The following is a 22,400-nucleotide window of genomic DNA, read 5'->3' as shown; positions in this document are numbered from 1 at the left end:
TACGGAGAACTATGGAGGAACATTACGGAGAACTATGGAGGAACATGATGGAGAACTATGGAGGAACATTATGGAAGACTATGGAGGAACATTATGGAAGACTATGGAGGAACATTACTATGGAGAAACATTACAGAGAACTATGGAGGAACATGATGGAGAACTATGGAGCAACATTATGGAAGACTATGGAGGAACATTACTATGGAGAAACATTATGGAGAACTATCGAGGAACATGACGGACAACTATGGAGGAACATGATGGAGAACTATGGAGGAACATGATGGAGAACTAGGGAGGAACTCTGTGTAGACATCATTCATCCCGGTACAGTCCAGATAATTCTCAGTTTATTATTTGTCTACAGGGAGGAAATACCTAAATAGGTCACAGGACCTCATCAATAAGAATGGATGAGGACCAAAGTCACGTGACCGAGAGGATATTGGACCTCACCCTGGAGATCATCTACTTGTTGACCGGAGAGGTGAGGAGGATTCTAGAAGGTCACATGACATCATGGAAATAAACCACAGACCTGACCAAATAGGTGAGGAGGATTCTGGGAAATCTGTCACTATAATTGTTCCTTTCTCTCTATACTCAGGATTATAAAGTAGTGAAGAAAATATCTGGTGATCCATTAACACCCAGCAGATGTCTTCATGAGACACCACACATCAAAGTGCTACCAACTCTCTCCATGACGCCTGAGAGAAAAGAAAAGAAGATTCTAGAAGCCACCAAGAAGATGATGGAGCTGCTGACAGGAGAGGTGAGCGGTGCCGGGAATTCTGGGACATGATCCAGGAACAGACAAGGGGTGTGTCTGGGTGGTGACGGGAGAGGTGAGCGGTGCCGGGGATTCTGGGACATGATCCAGGAACAGACAAGGGGCGTGTCTGGGTGGTGATGGGAGAGGTGCCGGGGATTCTGGGACATGATCCAGGAACAGACAAGGGGTGTGTCTGGGTGGTGACGGGAGAGGTGAGCGGTGCCGGGGATTCTGGGGCATGATCCAGGAACAGACAAGGGGCGTGTCTGGGTGGTGACGGTATCATTGTGTGTGTCAGGTTCCTATAAGGTGTCAGGATGTCTCTGTCTATCTCTCCATGGAGGAGTGGGAGTATCTAGAAGGACACCGGGATCTCTACAAGGACGTGGTGATGGAGAATGCCCCGCCCCTCACATCACCGGGTAAGAGGAGAGAGCAGTACGGAGGCTCCGCCTACATCCCCCATCATCTGATACACACATAGAAACAATGTATTCAGTCAGTGTGTGTGTTTCCTACAGATGGATCCAGTAAGAGGAACCCACCAGAGAGATGTCCCCGTCCTCTGTATTCCCGGGACCCCACCCAGGAAGATCTCACCGTCCCCCGCCATGATCAGGTCAGTGGATCTGAAGGACGGGGGCTCAATCATTCTGAGGTCAGAGAGGACATTCTTCTACGTAATCTCTTTTTGGAAATGTTTTCTATCATTTTTAGGGTCAAAAGCAGAAAGACATTAAAGAGGAAGAAGAAGGGACGTTGGTGGGTGGAGCTCAGCGGCCTATGGGGGAGGATGAGCCTACGAGACGTGAACAGGAGGAATCTTCTGGACTTCTGTACACAAGTAAGTTATAAACACTACATGCTGAAATGATTCACATTTTCATTATGCTCCCAATCCCATGGCAGAGCTCGGTGAATGTGTTGAGTTCTGGACCCCCATATATGACTCCGGAATGTGAGACATGAAACGGATCTGTAACATTATATTTGGATCTTTCTCTCCTACAGATGGACTCTGTGCCAGGAACAGGAACACCTCTGAGGGACATCTTGTGTTATCTCCAGAAGTTAATGACGTCACACCACATTCTCCGGGAGTGAATCCCATTACTCATAATAGATATCACAGACCTTCCCATGCAGAGACAACAATGGATCCGTCTAATCCTGAGGAACCTTCTGATCAATCACAGACTGGTACTCCAGATATCCATCTGAGATCTCGGAGTGCGGAGAGATCAACAGATCCATCCAAACTCAAGGAATCTTCTACAAGCCATGAAGGAGATCACACAGGAGAGAGTTCATTGTCATGCTCAGTGTGTGGGATATCTTTCACCAAAAACAAATACTTACTGATACACCAGAAAAGTCATACAAGTGAGCGTCCTTTCTCATGCTCAGAGTGTGGGAAATGTTTCACTTTGAAAGGAAGCCTTGTTAGACACCAGAGAATTCACACGGGCGAACTTCCTTTCTCATGTTCAGAGTGCGGGAAATGTTTCAATCACAACGGCAGCCTTCTTCTGCACCGGAGAAATCACACGGGTGAGCGTCCTTACTCGTGTTCGGAGTGCGGGAAAAGTTTTACTCAAAAAGGAAACCTTACTCAGCACCAGAAAATTCACACGGGAGAGCGTCCATTTTTATGTTTAGAGTGCGGGTTTTCTTTCACCGCGAAATCAGACCTTCTTAAACACCAGAGAAGTCACACAGGTGAGCGCCCTAATTCATGCTCAGTGTGTGGAAAAAGTTTCATTTTGAAAAAGACTCTTCTTCAACACCAGAGATGTCACACAGCTGAGCGTCCTTATTCATGTTCAGATTGTGGGAAACGTTTCACTTACAGAGGAGGCCTTGTTTCACACCAGAAAATTCACATGGATGAGCGTCCTTTTTCATGCTCAGAGTGCAGAAAATGTTTCAGTCGCAAAGGAGACCTTGTTTCCCACCAGAGAAGTCACACAGGTGAGCGTCCTTATTCGTGTTCAGAGTGCGGGAAATCTTTCACTCACAGAGGAGGCCTTGTTTCACATCAGAAAATTCATACAGGTGAGCGGCCTTTTTCATGCTCAGTGTGCGGAAAAGGTTTCGGTGAGAAAGCGCAACTTCTAATACATCAGAGAATCCACACGGGTGAGCGCCCTTTTTCGTGCTCTGTGTGTGGAAAATGTTTTACTCAGAAGGGAGCACTTGGTGTACACCAGAAACTTCACACAGGCGAGCGTCCTCATTCGTGTTCAGTGTGCGGTAAAGGTTTCATTATGAAAACGGCGCTTGCTGTACACCAGAGAAGTCACACGGGCGAGCGCCCTTATTCATGCTCATTGTGCGGAAAAGGTTTCTTTCAGAAAGGAGGCCTTGTTCAACACCAAAAAGTTCACAATTAGGAGGACTGTTTTTCATGCTCAGAGTGTCAATGTTTTCAATATAAAGCAATCTAATACGACAACAGAGAGGCTGCTGACACGGTCGGGGAAATGTACTGGGGAATGTAACAGGTGGAAGTGTAGAAGAAATGTCTGATAACAATGAGTGCATAAAGGGATACTTCCTTAAAAATGTGACATCAAGTCTCAGTGGAGTCTGTTGGGTTGAGTCTCTTTTGGAGGATCCAGTGGTGAGATCTTCTCCAGTTCCCAGCTCTCTTATCCCCCACATTGGGGTGTCTTCATTTCTCTTTTTACATTCTCCACAATATGAAATAAATATCCAACATGGAGAGTAGGAGCTCCTCGTAATGGGCTCAGTGGGTATATGTATGACCCGGGAACTCAAGAGATAGAAGAATACCCGGGGATGATTGGAACCCAACGAGCTCCCCATTCTCCGGGGGGAGGGGAGGTGGGTAGACCTATTACCAGTATGGGGAGATATGGAAACTTTCATTGAGATTCAAGCGTCATCGTATTGTGTTCATCATTCCATCTGATCTTCTACAATAAAAGTTCTAAACTTCACAATATTCTGCTCTGAGTCCCGGCTTTTCCTACAAATGTCCCCAATTCTTAGATGATTCATAGAGAGTCCTCCATTGGTGATGGGAATGAGCTCAGTTCATAGAGAGTCCTCCATTGGTGATGGGAATGAGCTCGGGTCATAGAGAGTCCTCCATTGGTCATGGGAATGAGCTCGGTTCATAGAGAGTCCTCCATTGGTACAGACCTGTCTAAGAATTCACACTCAGTAGGACTTTGGGTGGATTCTAAACCTCAAGAAGTTGACGTTGGTGCCATCTCCTTGGTTGGAGTACCTCAGCATGACACCAGAGTGGTCAGGGTAATTATTCCACCAGAGAAGTTTTGGGACACTGCAGTCTCAGTCCCATGTGTCACTGGACATTGTGTTTAGAATCACTCATAGACTAGAAGCCAATCAACCTACGATGCCTAATCTCCCTCATAATGGGCACAGCGAGTGTACAGACCCGGGAACTCAGCACAGGGATGGTGGGGGCCCCTCATAATGGGCACAGCAGGTGTACAGACCCGGGAACTCAGCACAGGGATGGTGGGAGCTCCTCATAATGGGCACAGCGGGTGTACAGACCCGGGAACTCAGCATCAGCACAGATAACTCATCAATCGAGTCCCGGAGCGTTAGAAGAGACTTTCAGGCTTTTTAACTCTCCGGCTTCCACCAAACACCGAGATCTCTTTTGTTTTGGTGGAGTGACTCCCCTTATTGGAACTCTTACATAAAGTTTGATTTGGTGTTGGACGGATTGGGGATGCTTTGAAGCCGACATTGTCCTATCAACCAAGGAACCTGCGTAACTTGGGGGCTGGACATTGAACGAGGACGGAGTGTTCGGGGCGTAGACTTTCCACCCCCCGGAATCCTCTCCAGCATAACATAATTTTTGCCCGAAGATGGACCTCAAGTTTATCCATTTTTAACATAATATTCTGTTTCAGTTTTATTTTCTTCGTTCTTTCGCTTCACTAAACAAAATTATTATTAGAGAGAACAAAATGGAAGAACGCACCAAGACGCAGCCAACATGGAACTGAAAGACAACGTAAGCTGCAGAATTTATACTCTCCACAGGGAGGCGATCCTAAATATTGTCAATGGAACGCAAAGACAGGAAGTGACATAAGACACAAACAGGAAGTGAGATAGCATGCTGACAGGAAGTTCTAGGTGAAAGGTGAGTTGGGAGGAAGTAGAGAGGAGACATTGCTGGAACTGGCAGCAGAGGAGGTAATATGTTTTATTCGATGTCTGTATTCTAATAGACCGGATACATCCTAAATATAGAACCATTTATCCAACTGTCCATCCAGAGCCGCCATTTATAGACCAGATACATCCTAAATATAGAGCCATTTATCCAACCGTCCATCCAGAGCCGCCATTTATAGACCAGATACATCCTAAATATAGAGCCATTTATCCAACCGTCCATCCAGAGCCGCCATTTATAGACCAGATACATCCTAAATATAGAGCCATTTATCCAACCGTCCATCCAGAGCCGCCATTTATAGACCAGATACATCCTAAATATAGAGCCATTTATCCAACCGTCCATCCAGAGCCGCCATTTATAGACCAGATACATCCTAAATATAGAGCCATTTATCCAACCGTCCATCCAGAGCCGCCATTTATAGACCAGATACATCCTAAATATAGAGCCATTTATCCAACCGTCCATCCAGAGCCGCCATTTATAGACCAGATACATCCTAAATATAGAGCCATTTATCCAACCGTCCATCCAGAGCCGCCATTTATAGACCAGATACATCCTAAATATAGAGCCATTTATCCAACCGTCCATCCAGAGCCGCCATTTATAGACCAGATACATCCTAAATATAGAGCCATTTATCCAACCGTCCATCCAGAGCCGCCATTTATAGACCAGATACATCCTAAATATAGAGCCATTTATCCAACCGTCCATCCAGAGCCGCCATTTATAGACCAGATACATCCTAAATATAGAGCCATTTATCCAACCGTCCATCCAGAGCCGCCATTTATAGACCAGATACATCCTAAATATAGAGCCATTTATCCAACCGTCCATCCAGAGCCGCCATTTATAGACCAGATACATCCTAAATATAGAGCCATTTATCCAACTCCTATGAAGCTGTCTCTGGGTTGTTGGCTCTCCTCTATAATGGACACCAGGTCTTCTCTGGAGGAGGATATGGAGAGGAAGAAGTTCTCATCCAGGCAGCAGAGGGAATGATGATCCCTACAGGACATAGAAGAAGGGATGAAGCTCCTGATTTTTGGGATTTGATGGGAGTGATGCTGTAACTCTGAACCTCACACTATGCTAGAGGCGGATTGTTGGTTCTCCTCACCATTACCTGACTGGCTGTCCTGTCTCTGTCATGCGATACTGAACACCAATCACAGCACAGATGTCCCCAGACCTATTTTGGTGGAGTTGGCTGTCAGGGTGACATTAATGTCCTCCAGTACTTGCCGTATCCAGTGACATTCATAGGACGGAGCTCACAATATAGACATTCCCGGCCTCCGTGCACACAGAACAATGTCATGTCTACATCTCCTCCATCATACGTGATCGGTGTTATTTAGTAATGTATTCTCGCCAATTTGATATATACCGGGTAATACCCAACTGGAGAAAAAACAACTAGGAGACAGAAGAGTCTTTAACAAGAGATCCAATTCTGCTCTCCATCCAAACCTAAAATAAAAAATGTGGACTACAGTTGGGTATTAATGATCATTTTTTAGAGTTACATTGATAAATAAGACCTTTTATATAGTATAAGAAGCCACCTGAGGTGTCAGAACTATGGAGGAACATGATGGATAACCATGGAGGAACATGATGGATAACCATGGAGCAACATGGTGGAGAACTAGGAAGGGACATGATGGAGAACCATGGAGGAACATTATAAGAACTATGGAGCAACATGATGGAGGAACATTATGGGGAACTATGGAGGAACATTATAAGAACTATGGAGCAACATGATGGAGGAACATTATGAGAACTATGGAGCAACATGATGGAGAACTATGGAGGAACATGATGGAGAACTATGGAGGAACATGATAGAGAACTAGAGAGGGATATTATGGAGAACTATGGAGGAACATTATTAGAACTATGGAGGAACATTATTGAGAACTATGGAGGGACATGATGGAGAACAATGGAGGGACATGATGGAGAACTATGGAGGAACATTTATGGAGAACTATGGAGGAACATGATGGAGAACTATGGAGGAACATTTATGGAGAACTATGGAGGAACATTTATGGAGAACTATGGAGGAACATTTATGGAGAACTATGGAGGAACATTATGGAGAACTATAGAGCAATATGATGGAGGAACATTATGGAGGAAAATGATGAGGAACTAGGGAGGAACATGATGGAGAACTAGGAAGGGATATTATGGAGAACTATGGAGGAACATGATGGAGAACTAGGGAGGGATATTATGGAGAACTAGGGAGGAACATTATGGAGAGCCATGGAGGAAGTCTGTGTAGACATAATTCATCCCGGTACAGTCCTTACAATTCGCACTTTATTATCCATCTACAGGGAGGAGTGTCCTGCTTAGAACGCATGACTACATCACTAAGGATGGATGAGGTCCGGAGTCACATGACCACATCAATAAGGATGGAGGAGCAAAGTCACATAACTGAGAAGATACTGGACCTCACCCTGGAGATCATCTCCCTGCTGACTGGAGAGGTGAGGAGGATTCTGGGAGGTCTTTGATAGTGATAATTGTTCAGAAGATGAATGGTGTCACAGACTGCTATATAATACGTTCACACTGTTCAACTCTTCTAATGTCCACACGATTATTTTTTAATTTACTGGCCACCTATGTCTCCGGTCATGCCAATATGTAGGGTATAGAAAGATGGAATGTGAAATGCTGCCTATGTACAGAACCATTCAAAAGTATGATGTTTCGGGGTGACCCCCTTCCTCTAGAGAGACAGGTCTCACCTGGTCATCCTGGAACATCATTCTTTGGAGATCTCAGTATCGCCTTCCATCTTGGTTGTAGGTTAGTCCAATGGTAACCAAGGTTGTATGTTGACCTTACATTCTACTTGAAGATTTACCTGATTGTATATTTCTAACGTAAGTTGTGCCAGCCCAGTGTGGTTTATCTATGTGGGGGTATCGAGGATTGTACCCCGTTGTAGGCACGTGTGTGGAGAGTCCCATCGCTGCTGTGATATTGATAATTGTTACTTTTTCTCTCAGGATTATAAAGTAGTGAAGAAAATATCTGGGGAGCCATTCACACCAAGAAGATGTCTTCATGGGACATCACCCATCGAAGTGCTACCAACTCTCTCCATGACACCCAAGAGAAAAGAGAAGAAGATTCTGGAAGTCATCAAGAAGATGGTGGAGCTGCTGACGGGAGAGGTGAGCGGTACCGGGGATTCTGGGACATGATCCAGGAACAGACAAGGGGCGTGTCTGGGTGGTGACGGGAGAGGTGAGCGGTGCCGGGAATTCTGGGACATGATCCAGGAACAGACAAGGGGCGTGTCTGGGTGGTGACGGGAGAGGTGGGCGGTGCCGGGGATTCTGGGACATGATCCGGGAACAGACAAGGGGCGTGTCTGGGTGGTGACGGGAGAGGTGGGCGGTGCCGGGGATTCTGGGACATGATCCGGGAACAGACAAGGGGCGTGTCTGGGTGGTGACGGTATCATTGTGTGTGTCAGGTTCCTATAAGGTGTCAGGATGTCTCTGTCTATCTCTCCATGGAGGAGTGGGAGTATCTAGAAGGACACCGGGATCTCTACAAGGACGTGGTGATGGAGAATGCCCCGCCCCTCACATCACCGGGTAAGAGGAGAGAGCAGTACGGAGGCTCCGCCTACATCCCCCATCATCTGATACACACATAGAAACAATGTATTCAGTCAGTGTGTGTGTCTCCTACAGATGGATCCAGTAAGAGGAACCCACCAGAGAGATGTCCCCGCCCCCTGTATTCCCGGGACTCCACCCAGGAAGATCTCACCGTCCCTCACCATGATCAGGTAGGTGGGACTAAACGACGGGGGCTCATTCTAAACTATGGGAGGACATTCTTCTATGTAATCTTTTTTTCCTTTTTGGTAAATGTATTCTGTCATTTTCGGGGCTTAGAGTGAAAAACAGAAAGATGTTAAAAAAGAAGAAGAGGAGACGTTGGTGAGTGGAGCTCAGCAGTCTATGGAGGAGGGGGCGTCTACCAGACATGAGCAGGAGGAATCTTCTCTACATACGGACACAAGTAAGTCATAAACACTAAATGCAGAAACAGGTCACGTTTTCTCTACAGTGAGTCTTAACTGCTCATTTACATTATTACTCGGGGAAAACGTCAAGTAATCTGAAACCTGCCGTTGATCTTAACAAAGGTAGAAACTCCGTATGGAGCTTGGCCCAATTTTTCATCAAGGAGAAATTAATTACTTCCTGGTCCCAAAAGGCAAAAGATAATCCGATAATCTGGACTTCTGTGGCTATTGCAGCTATGAATCCTTTCTGTATTAGGCTCCGCCCTGTATCCTCAGTATGTGCAGCCCTTGTTTAACATAGAGAACATCACATCCTTGACTGAGGGAAAGACTGAGAGACTTTAACTGCTTACAGTAAGAGCATCATCAGTGTATCTAACCCACCATGTAGTATACAAATCTTCAGTCCTCGTAAGAATGTCGTCATAGTATCTTCCCCACTACCCAATCTTCCCTGTACTTGAAGTGGAAGCAAATCTTCAGTCTTGATAAGTAGAATGTCATCAACGTATCTTCCCTACCACCCAATGTTCCCACTTCTTGAAGTGGAAACATAGAACACCATATAGTATACAAATCTTCGGTCCTCATAAGTAGAATGTCATCAACGTATCTTCCCAACCGCCCAATGTTCCCAATAATTAAAGTGGAAGCATTGAAAACTATATAGTATGCAAATCTTCAGTCCTCGTAAGTAGAATGGCGTCAACTACTTACGAGGACTGAAGGGAAAGTCAGAGAGACCTTAACTGCTGACATTAAGAACATTATCAGTGTATCTACCCGACCTTCCAATGTTCCCAGTAATTGCAGTGGAAACATTGGACATCATATAGAGTACAAATATTCAGTCTTTGTAAGTAGAATGTCGTCAACGTATCTTCCCGACCATCCAATGTTTCCAATCATTGAAGTGGAAATATTGAACACCATATAGCATAACAAATCTTCAGTCCTCATAAGTAGAATGTCGTCAACGTATCTTCCCCACCACCTAATGTTCCCAATAATTAAAGTGGAAGTATTGAAAACTATATAGTATACAAATCTTCAGTCCTCGTACGTAGAATGTCACCACCGTATCTTCCCCACCACCCAATGTTCCCAATATTTAAAGTGGAAACATTAAGCACCATATAAGTATACAAATATTCAGCACTCTTAAGTAGAATGTTTTCAATGTATCTACCCCACCACCCAATGTTCACAACAATGTTCTGAATATAAAACATAAATCCCATCTCCATTGAACACCATATAGCATACAAAGCTTCAGTTCTCGTAAGTTGTATGTCATCAGTGTATCTACCCCACCACCCAATGTTCCCAATAATTGAAGTGGAAACATAGAACACCATATAGTATACAAATCTTCAGTCCTCATAAGTAGTATGTCATCAACGTATCTACCCCACCACCCAATGTTCCCGAATATAAATTCCATCTCCAATCAACATATAGTATAAAAATATTCAGTCCTCGTAAGTAGAATGTCATCAACGTATCTTCCCTACCACCCAATGTTCCCAGTAATTGAAGTGGAAGTATTAAACACCCCATATAGTATACAAATCTTCAGTACTCAGAAGTAAAATGTCATCAATGTATCTACCCGGTTTAGTTTGGGTGAATTGCCTCATTTATCCGATTTGGATTTATAGTTCAGTGTTCTAATTGCTCCCAATCCCATGGCAGAGCATTATTTCTGGATATTTCTCTCCCACAGACCGACACTATGCCGGGAACAGACGTCACCGACCTTCCCGCTCAGAGACATCAATGGATCCCTCCAATCCTGAGGAACCTTCTGATCAGTCACAGACTGTTACTCCAGATAGACCTCTGAGATCTCAGAGTGCAAAGAGATCAACAGATCCCTCCAATCCCAAGGAATCTTCTACAAGCCATGAAGGAGATCGCACGGGAAAGAGTTCATTGTCATGTTCAGTGTGTGGGAAAAGTTTCACTAAAAAGAAAGACCTTCTTAAACACCAGAGAAGTCACAAGAGAGAGCGTCCTTTCTCATGCTCAGAGTGCGGTAAATGTTTCACCGAGAAGAGACTCCTGCAAAGACACCAGAAACGTCACACGGGTGAGCGTCCTTTCTCATGTTCAAAGTGTGAGAAAAGTTTTACTGAGAAGAAATCCCTTTATATACATGAGAGAAGTCACACAGGTGAACGCCCCTTTTCATGTTCAGTGTGCGGGAAGGGTTTCGCAGATAAAGGAAACCTCCTTACGCACCAGAGAAAACATACAGGTGAGCGTCCTTTTTCATGCTCGGAGTGCGGGAAAAGTTTTACTTTGAAAGGAAGCCTTGTTAGACACCAGAGACGCCACACGGGTGAGCGTCCTTTCTCATGTTCAGAGTGCGGGAAACGTTTCACTGAGAAAAGATGTCTTAATAGGCATGAAAGAAGTCACACTGGCAACCGTCCTTACTCGTGTTCAGAATGCGGGAAGAGTTTTGCTGATAAAGGAAGCCTCCTTCTGCACCAGAGAACTCACACGGGTGAACGTCCTTTTCCATGTGCAGAGTGCGGGAAAACTTTCACTGATAAAGTAAAGCTTCTTTCACACCAGAGAATTCACACCGGTGAGCGCCCTTATTCATGTTCAGAGTGCGGGAAATGTTTTATTCACAAAGGAAGCCTTCTTTTACACCAGAGAAATCACACGGGTGAGCGTCCTTATCCATGTTCAGAGTGCGACAAAAGTTTTACCCAAAAAGGAAACCTTACTAAACACCAGAGAATTCACACCGGTGAGCGCCCTTTTTCATGTTCAGAGTGTGGTTTCTCGTTTACTGCGAAATCAGACCTTCTTAATCACCAGAGAAGTCACACAGGTGAACGTCCATATTCATGCTCGGCCTGTGGGAAATGTTTCATTCTGAAAAAGACACTTCTTCAACACCAGAAGAGTCACACGGGTGAGCGTCCTTTTTCATGCTCCGTGTGCGGGAAGAGCTTTGTTCACAAAGGAGGCCTTGTTTCCCACCAGCGGAGACACACAGGTGAGCGTCCCTATTCATGTTCAGAGTGCGGGAAAAGTTTCTCTCACAGAGGGGGGCTTGCTTCACACCAGAGAAGTCACACGAGTGAGCGCCCTTATTCGTGTTCGGAGTGCGGGAAAGGTTTCATTCAGAAAGGAGACCTCCTTAAACACCAGCGAGTTCACACTGGTGAACGCCCTTATTCCTGCTCTGTGTGCGGAAAAGGTTTTGCGGAGAAAGCACAACTTCTCATACACCACAGAAGTCACACGGGTGAGCGTCCGTTTTCATGTTCAGTTTGTGAAAAAAGTTTCACGCAAAGGGGAGGACTTTTTACACACCAGAAAATTCACACAGGAGAGCGTCCTCATTCATGCTCAGAGTGCGGTAAAGGCTTCATAATGAAAACTTCACTTGTTATACACCAGAGAATTCACACGGGCGAGCGTCCTTTTTCATGCTCAGAGTGCGGGAAATGTTTCATTCACAAAGGAGGCCTTGTGACACACCAGAGAGTTCACACGGGTGAGCGTCCTTTCTCGTGTGCAGAGTGCGGGAAGAGTTTCACCGAGAAGGCAAAACTTTTAATACACCAGAGAAGTCACACGGGCGAGCGTCCTTTTTCATGTTCAGAGTGCGGAAAAGGTTTTATTGAGAAGAGACAACTTGTGCAACACCAGAAAACTCACAAGTAGCAGGTTGGTTTTTCCACACTTAGAGTGCGGAAAATGTTTTCATTATAAAGGAAATCTAATACCAACCCAGATTCTACGAGGGAGGGGAGGTGAATAGACACATTACCAGTATAGTGAGAGATGATACCTTTTTGGGGTGTCGTGATCGGACCATAGGGATTCCATTCTAGTAATGTACATAGTTTATCAAATGTTTTTCGTATATCATTGTCGTCATGTATTTCCTGTTGTGACATTGGAAAAGCTTTACGATTCCACGTAAATGAAGATATTGAACAATGGAGGTGTGGCCTCTTCTGTCATGGAGGTGTCTTATGAAGATGGGTGTGGGAAAGGATTGTGACGTGCATCAGCTTTGAAATATTCAATGTTTTTGGAATTCCTCATGTTCATCAGTCAGCTGACCTCCATCATTGACCCATGAAGTCCTCCACACAGGAGGTTTGGAGATGAGGCTCCTCCCAGCAGGAAGCTCAGGATCTATTGTATCCGGGACCAGGATGAAGCCAGACGCCCCGTCACCGGCAGTTTGGGCTCAGGCCTCGAATTGCTGAGCTCCCGGTACAATCTAACAGCCTTGTGCTCAGGGAAAGGAGTCAGAGGGACATATGGATGGAAGGTCTCACTGGAAGGACCTCAAGCTGCGGTAGGACTTCTCCCGCTGCCCACGTGGACCCAGGAGCCTCCACCAGGTGCCACTCTGCCCTCCTCGTCCTTTACCCCTGCTGTGTCCTGCCTGGTGTACCTGAAGCTGTGGCCAGGTCACCCCGGCCCTTCACCCCTCTCGGGACCCCAATGATCTCCCTTTGGAAGGATTCTGCAATCCCCTCACTCTGTGGATGGACCTCCCTCAGCCAAGACAACCCAACCAGCTGCCCAGGACTGTCCGACGCCTACAGTGTGAGTTGCTTCATCCTTGTCTTCTGTCCTTGGATTGCTGCCCTGTGACCTCATGGACTCTAACCCCCGCTGTTCCTAAGTTTGCCGCGTGTATACCGGGACTCTATCCTTGCCGTACCGTTATTACTGTTTACCCCCCTCTTGCTGTGCTCGTATTGCTGCCCTGTGAACCTGCACGCCATCCCTACTGTTCCTTATTGCTGTGTATCCCTTAATAAAGAACTTCTCAGCCAAGGCTGCGAAAAAAAACCACTCAATCTCCGTATGTGTTCTGTTAACCCCCCACATCCGTCGCGGGGATAAATAGAAAAGCTGGAGGGAGGACTGGGTACTGGGATATGAGGGAAAGCAGATGGGAGGGGTACTGGGATAAATGGGATAGAGGGTGGGAGGAGTACTGGGATAGATGGGAAGGAGGGTGGTAGGGGTACTGATAAGGGCACGAGTGACCACAGCCAGTGGGTGGGAGAGGTCCTGGGAAAAACAGGATGGTGGATGGGAGGGGTACTGGGATAAAAAGTAAGGTGGGAGGGGTACTGTGAGAAATTGTAAGGTGGGTGGGAAGGGTACTGGGATAGATGGGAAGGTGGCTGGGAGGGGTACTGGGGTGGATGGGAGGGGTACTGGGATAAAAAGTAAGGTGGGAGGGGTACTGGGAGAAATTGTAAGGTGGGTGGGAAGGGTACTGGGATAACTGGGAAGGTGGCTGGGAGGGGTACTGGGATAGATGGGAAGGTGGCTGGGAGGGGTACTGGGATAAATGGGAAGGTGGTTGGGAGGGGTACTGGGATAGATGGGAAGGTGGTTGGGAGGGGTACTGGAATAGATGGGAAGGTGGTTGGGAGGGGTACTGGGATAAAAAGTAAGGTGGGTGGGAGGGGTACTGGGATAAATGACAAGGGGTACTGGGATAAAAAGTAAGGTGGGTGGGAGGGGTACTGGGATGGTTGGGAAGGCAGATGGGAGGAGTACTAGGATAGATGGGAAGGAGGGTGATAGGGGTACTGATAAGGGCCGGGAGTGACCACAGCCAGTGGGTGGGAGAGGTACTGGGTATATGGAAAGGCAGGTGGGATGGGTACTGGGATAGATGGGAAGGTGGTTGGGAGGGGTACTGGGATGAATGGGAAGGGATGTGTGGGGTAAGGGAGGGGAAATAGGGAAACTCCTAATAAACACAGATAGGTGTAGATCTTCTGGTGGTCCTGGAGTTGCCTCTCATAAGAAACATGAAGGAAGGTGGTAGTAGGTTCAGGTCATTGAGGGTTCGGAGTCTCTGTGGTTGATGAGATGAATTTATCGACAAATAAGAGTTATATGAACCAGGGCGGGGGAGGGGACTAAAAGAATGTGTAAATATTTCTTGCTCATGAAGGCCATCAGGTGAAAACCGACCGCTAGAGGGTCCTCGGGTGAAACACGACCGCTGGAGGGTCCTCAGGTGAAACACGACCACTGGAGGGTCCTCGTGTGAAACACGACCAGTGGAGGGTCCTCAGGTGAAACACGACCAGTGGAGGGTCCTCGGGTGAAACACGACCAGTGGAGGGTCCTCAGGTGAAACACGACCACTGGAGGGTCCTCGGGTGAAACACGACCAGTGGAGGGTCCTCGGGTAAAACACGACCACTGGAGGGTCCTCAGGTGAAACACAACCGCTGGAGGGTCCTCAGGTGAAACACGACCAGTGGAGGGTCCTCAGGTGAAACACGACCAGTAGAGGGTCATCAGGTGAAACACAACCTTGATAGGGTCATCAGGTACCTGTTGGTGTCATCTCTTCAGTTAGGTCCCTTACAACACCCCAAAATGGTCATACGATGGGATAGTCCCACCATGGATGCAGATAGGTACCTCTGTGCCCACATCTCCTTCAACAATGTGCTGAATCTCACAAAGGTAAATTAGGTGAACCCACATGTGAGCAAGTCACTTGGGAAACTTCAAGGTGAGCAGTCTAAAGGACCAGATGGTATTCCACCAAGGATCTCCTCCAGAGACCTCTGGATGGGAGAAGGTTGCTCAGTAATATGGAGCTTCCCATCGAGTTTCTGGGGCATCTTCTCGTAGGAGTTTTGGCGTGTAAACTTCTTGATGTGGAGAAAGAAGGGAAGAGATCAGAACGCGGGAGGAGAAATGCTCCATTCCTCTTCTGTTCCTCCTCCAGTTGAAAGGGGCAAAAAACCAGGAGGGGGAGGTTGATGAGAGGACGGGAAGGAACATTATGGAGGGTAATCAGGGAAATGGGGGGGGTTGGAGGTGACCCATCTCCCGGGATGAAGGGTGTGAATAGTTCTAGTGTAGTCCCTCTATGGGGATCCACATGTTCCTGAGTTTTTTGAGCACGCCTTGTGTTATTGAGGTCCGTGTGCCGTTGCCCACGATGCTGTAACATCAATGTTTAACTTTTGAAAGGCGTAACTCTCCAGAGGTCGGCCGTGGTTTGTTTGGTCGCACGAAGTATGAAGGTGATGAGCTTGTCCGTCACTCTGGAGGCATAAGGTACGGGTCTATTTAATAAGTCCTCGATGGGGTCCTTTCTTATATTAAGGTCATGTACGTAGTTCTTCAGCTTGTAGACCGTCATTCGTAAGCGTCACACTGCGGGGCAAGTCCAGCAGATATAAAGCATTGGGCCCCTCATGGCTTACAGATGGGGCCCCGAGGTAGATAGGGACTTTGTGATTCACAGGAACCCCCAATGATCCCCTTAATCATGAGACTAGACATAGCTACACTGCCACCCATCACAAATGAAAGCCTCGTGAGGAACCTATCCCCCAGACTAGGGTTGCCACCTGTCCAGGATTCACCCGGACAGTCCGGGTTTTGAATGCTGTGTCCGGGTTTCATGGCAGCAGAAACCCAGACACAAGATGTCAGGCAGACAGGGGCAACCAAAATCACGATAGGGGCTACTGGCCCCCCACTGGAAATAGTCTCAACTGTGATATTTACATAGGAATGGGCGGCACTATTTACATATGAATAAGCCAGGACTCATTCTCCCCCAAAAAATGTCTGTGCGTTGCTAGAGTGTTCGGGTTTCCCTTGAAGAAAAGGTGGCAACCCTACCCCAGACACTTCTACTCCCTACATTCTGCGCTCAACAAGACCAACACACAGGCTTCGCAAGACCACAGACACGGCTCTCCACCAAACTTAGAGGTCAACCACACCCGGAAATATGACTTCTAGAAATGCTACGATAACAGTGGAAGGCACAGACAGGAAGTGATATGCGGAGCAGAGAAGAAGTGATATTAGTGGAAAACAGGAAGTGATGTCAGATACAGACAGGAAGTTGGTGAGTTGGGAGGAAGTGGAGAGGAGACATTGCTGGAACTGGCAGCAGAGGAGGTAAGAAGATATTATACAATATGATGTTTATGTTTCATGTATTAGAGGCATTTATAGAACATTGCCAACGGACGCAATAGACCTTCTGATCGGTCCTTGTCCTAGGAGCTTACAGTCTAAGATCCCTACATCCCATACATAGTCTTTTTTTCTTGTGTGGTCCCCCTTAAAATCCATACCAGACCCCCAATCAGGTTGTTTAAAGGAATTGCTCATCACATATTCCTGATGGCCATGCCCAGCTCCCAGTAAAAAGCTTAGAAATTGACCTTAGGAACGTCCAGGACAAAAATTACAAGATTGAACCCCCAATTCAGGTCCTACGTTTGTGGTGGGCACATTTTTTTCAATTGTTCGGCAAATGTCCGGCAAGCTGAACTTGGCTTGATTTGCTCACCAGTATTCCCAACCCAAAATTTACCAGGTAGTATTTCACCTTTAACATCCATCTAGAGCCAGAAGAACTAAAGGCAGAAGAAACTTCAACAGGAGGATACGCCCCTCCTCTCGGCCCAAACTTAAAGTTCGGGCTTCAGTTGGGTATTTAGGATAATTTCTGGATTTCTTCCAGTTACATTGATAAATTAGACCTGTGATATAGTATAAGAAGCCGTCTCAGATGTCCGAACTAAGGAGGAACATTATGAGGAACTATGGAAGAATATTATGGAGAACTAGGGAGGAACATTATGAGGAACTAGGGAGGAACATTATGAAGAACTAGGGAGGAACATTATAAGGAACTATAGAGGAACATTATGAGAAACTACGGAGGGACATTATGGAGAACTATGGAGGAACATTATGAGGAACTAGGGATGAACATTATGAGGAACTAGGGAGGAACATTATAAAGAACTAGAGAGGAACAATATGAAGAACTATGGAGAAACATTATGAGGAACTAGAGAGGAACATGATGGAGAACTAGGGAGGACATTATGAGGAACTATGGAGGAACATGATGGAGAACTATGAAGGAACATGATGGAGAACTAGGGATGAACATTATGAGGAACTAGGGATGAACATTATGAGGAACTACGGAGGAACATTATGGAGAACTATGGAGGAACATTATGAGGAACTAGGGATGAACATTATGAGGAACTAGGGAGGAACATTATGAAGAACTAGAGAGGAACAATATGAAGAACTATGGAGGACATTATGAGGAACTATGGAGGAACATGATGGAGAACTAGGGAGGAACATGATGGAGAACTAGGGAGGAACATGATGGAGAACTAGGGAGGAACATGATGGAGAACTAGGGAGGAACATGATTGAGAACTAGGGAGGAACATTATTAAGAACTATGGAGGAACATTATGAGGAACTAGGGAGGAACATGATGGAGAACTAGGGAGGAACATTATGGAGAACTATGGGGAAACATTATGAGGAACTAGGGAGGCACATTGTGGAGAACTATGGAGGAACATGATGGAGAACTAGGGAGGAATATTATAAGGGAACTCTGTGCAGACATTATTCATCTCGGTACAGTCCAGATAACTCTCCGTTTATCTGTTTACAGAGGGGAGCTTCCTGAATTGATCACATGACCTCGTCAATAAGGATGGAGGAGGACCAAAGTCAAATGACTGAGAAGATATTGGCCCTCACCCTGGAGATCATCTACCTGCTGACCGGAGAGGTGAGGAGGATTCTGGAAGGTCGCACGTAGAGTTGCCACCTGTCCAGGATTCACTCGGACAGTCCGGGTTTTGAATGCTGTGTCTGGGTTTCATGGCAGCTGAAACACGGACTCATGATGTCAGGCAGACGGGGGCAACCAAAATTAAGATAGGGGCTACTGGCCCCACCACTGAAAATAGTCTCGACAGTGATATTTACAAATGAATAAGCCGCCACTCATTCTCCCAAAACAATTTCTGTACGTCGCTAGAGTGTTCGGGTTTACATGACCTTAAAAGAAAAGGTGGCAACCCTAGTCACATGACATCACTCATCTCTATTCATAACACACGGACCTGACCGGAGAGGTGAGGAGGGTTCTGGGAAGTCTGTAGTGATCGTTGTTACTTTCTTTACTCAGGATTATAAGGTAGTAAAGGAAATATCTGGTGAGCCATTAACAACCAGCAGATGTCTTCAGAGGACATCACCCACCACAGAGCCTTCACCTCACCGCCTGACAACAGAGGAAAAGAGTGCCAAGAAGATTCTGGAGGTCATCAAGAAGATGATGGAGCTGCTGACGGGAGAGGTGAGCGGTGCCGGGAATTCTGGGCCATGATCCAGGAACAGACAAGGGGCGTGTCCGGGTGGTGACTGTATCATTGTGTGTGTCAGGTTCCTATAAGGTGTCAGGATGTCTCTGTCTATCTCTCCATGGAGGAGTGGGAGTATCTAGAAGGACACCGGGATCTCTACAAGGACGTGGTGATGGAGAATGCCCCGCCCCTCACATCACCGGGTAAGAGGAGAGAGCAGAACGGAGGCTCCACCTACATCCCCCATCATCTGATACACACATAGAAACAATGTATTCAGTCAGTGTGTGTGTTTCCTACAGATGGATCCAGTAAGAGGAACCCACCAGAGAGATGTCCACGTCCCCTGTATTCCCGGGATCCCACCCAGGAAGGTCTCACCATCCCCCACCATGATCAGGTAGGTGGGACTGAAAGACCCGGGTCTAAATAATTATTCTAAAGATGACATTCTTCTATGTAATTTCTTGTTCCTTTTTGGGAATTCTATTCTTTATCGGAGCTTAGGGCAAAAAACAAAAAGACATTAAAGTGGAAGAAAAAGAGACGTTGGCGAGTGGATCTCAGCAGTCTATGGAGGAGGGGGAGAAGAATATGGAAAATAAACAGGAGGAATCTTCTCTACGTATGAACACAAGTAAGTCATAAACACTAAATGTAGAAACACTTAACAAAAACATATGAAGGTCCATCTCCATTCCTCAATATAACGTCATGTGACCAACAAATGAGGAGGAGATACTGGACACCATATGAAGGTCCATCTCCATTCCCCAATCTAACGTCATGTGACCAACAAATGAGGAGGAGATACTGGACACCATATGAAGGTCCATCTCCATTCCCCAATCTAACGTCATGTGACCAACAAATGAGGAGGAGATACTGGACACCATATGAAGGTCCATCTCCATTCCCCAATCTAACGTCATGTGACCAACAAATGAGGAGGAGATACTGGACACCATATGAAGGTCCATCTCCATTCCCCAATCTAACGTCATGTGACCAACAAATGAGGAGGAGATACTGGACACCATATGAAGGTCCATCTCCATTCCCCAATCTAACGTCATGTGACCAACAAATGAGGAGGAGATACTGGACACCATATGAAGGTCCATCTCCATTCCCCAATCTAACGTCATGTGACCAACAAATGAGGAGGAGATACTGGACACCATATGAAGGTCCATCTCCATTCCTCAATATGACGTCATGTGACCAACAAATGAGGAGATACTGTACACCATATGGAGGTCCATCTCTGGTCTTCAGTAGGTCTCCTTGAATTGGGGTGGTGGAAGGTCCATCTCCATTCTCACGGTTACAATGTATAATTGGATCTGTAACATTATTTTTGGATCTTTCTCTCCTACAGACGGGAACAGGAATACCTCTGAGGGACATCTTGAGTTATCTCCAGATCATAATGACATCACACAACATTCTCCGGGGGTGAATCCCATTACTCATAATAGACATCACCGACCTTCCCATTCAGAGATATCAATGGATCCCTCTAATGCTGAGGAACCTTCTGACCAATCACAGACTGCTACTCCAGATATACATCTGAGATCTCAGAGTGCGGAGAGATCAACAGATCCATCTGATCCCAAGGAATCACCTTCAAGCCATGAACGAGATCACACAGGAAAGAGTTCATTGTCATGTTTTATATGCGGGAAATGTTTCACTAAGCATGGAGACCTTCAGAGACACCAGAGAAGTCACAAGAGTGGGCTTCCATTAAAATGCTTAGAGTGCGGGAAATCTTTCACAGAGAAAAGATACCTTTTTAGACACCAGAAACGCCACAAGAGCGAGCGTCCTTTCTCGTGTTCAGAATGCGGGAGATGTTTCACTGAGAAAACAGGTCTTCTTAGACACGAGAGAAGTCACACAGGGGAGCGTCCTTATTCATGTTCAGTTTGCGGCATTTCTTTCACTTTGCAAGGAAACCTTCTTAGACACCAGAGACGTCACACAGGGGAACGTCCTTTCTCCTGTTTAGAGTGTGGGAAAAGCTTCCCTGAGAAAACAGGTCTCCATAGACACGAGAGAAGTCACACAGGTGAGCGTCCCTATTCTTGTTCAGTGTGTGGGAAGTGTTTTACTGAGAAAGGAAATCTTCTTCTACATGAGAGAAAGCACATGGGTGAGCGCCCCTATTCGTGTTCAGAGTGCGGGAAGTGTTTCGCTGATAAAGGAAGCCTTCTTCTGCACCAGAGAAACCACACAGGTGAACGTCCTTATTCATGTTCAGAGTGTGGGAAATGTTTCATTCTCAAAGGAGGCCTTGTTGCACATCAGAGAATTCATACTGGTGAGCGTCCTTTCCCATGTTCTGAGTGTGGCAAAACTTTCACCCAAAAAGGAAACCTTGTTAAACATGAGAGAATACACACAGGTGTGCGTCCTTTTTTGTGTTTAGAGTGCGGCTTTTCTTTCACTGTGAAAGGAGACCTTCTAAATCACCAGCGAAGTCATACAGGTGAGCGTCCTTATTCATGCTCAGAGTGTGGGAAAAGTTTCATTCTGAGAAAGACACTTCTCACACACCAGAGAATTCACACGGGTGAGCGTCCTTATTCGTGTTCAACCTGCGGGAAATGTTTCATTCACAAAGTAAACCTTGTTGAACACCAGAGACGTCACACCGGTGAGCGACCTTATTCATGTACGCAGTGTGGGAAAAGTTTCATTCAGAGAGGAGGTCTTCTTTCACACCAAAAAAGCCACAAGGGTGACCCTTCGCATTCACGTTCAGAACGTGGGAAAGGTTTCACTCAGAAAGGAGACCTTAAAGAGCAGAAAAGTCAGACTCCACGTGCGGGATATTCTTTGAGAAAGAAAAACCTCTAATATACCACAGAAGTCACATGGGTGAGCGTCCATTTTAATAAAAAAAATCCCCACCTTCCTGTTTTTCAGAATGTTGGGTTAGTGAAGAGGAGTTTAGTTCCATTTTAAAAAACCTTGGTGTGGCCTCTTCCTTCATCGGGGTTTCTTATATTTATTATGTTATGAAGATGGGTATCACCAGGCGGGGCAAATGGGAATGAGTGTGGGTACTGGGATAAATAGGAAGGAGGGTGGGAGGGCTGCTGGGATAAATGAGTAGGAGGGTTAAAAGGAAACTGG

The 22,400-nt window shown here is 46.1% G+C and overlaps 2 protein-coding genes across 2 annotated transcripts in view; both read left to right on the top strand.

Moving 5' to 3' along the window:
• Positions 1 to 22,400, top strand: part of LOC108801565 — a 43,215-nt gene that overhangs the window by 17,798 nt on the left and 3,017 nt on the right. Inside the window, 4 exon segments of the mRNA XM_018573456.1 lie at positions 2,217 to 3,159; positions 8,027 to 8,194; positions 10,759 to 12,667; positions 21,247 to 22,074. Coding sequence (XP_018428958.1) covers positions 2,217 to 3,159; positions 8,027 to 8,194; positions 10,759 to 12,667; positions 21,247 to 22,074 — 3,848 coding nt within the window.
• Positions 18,558 to 19,283, top strand: LOC108801572 (oocyte zinc finger protein XlCOF29-like). The gene is made up of 2 exons (XM_018573462.1): positions 18,558 to 18,673; positions 19,076 to 19,283. The coding sequence occupies exons 1-2, from the start codon at positions 18,578 to 18,580 to the stop codon at positions 19,274 to 19,276; spliced, it is 297 nt and encodes a 98-aa protein (XP_018428964.1). The 5' UTR covers positions 18,558 to 18,577; the 3' UTR covers positions 19,277 to 19,283.

The sequence above is a fragment of the Nanorana parkeri genome, unplaced genomic scaffold (assembly GCF_000935625.1).
Source record: "Nanorana parkeri isolate BGI_ZX_2015 unplaced genomic scaffold, ASM93562v1 scaffold2388, whole genome shotgun sequence".
In the NCBI taxonomy this organism is placed as follows: Eukaryota; Metazoa; Chordata; class Amphibia; order Anura; family Dicroglossidae; genus Nanorana; species Nanorana parkeri.
Note: the sequence above shows the minus strand (reverse complement) of the source record. Positions and strands in the feature narration are given on the sequence as shown.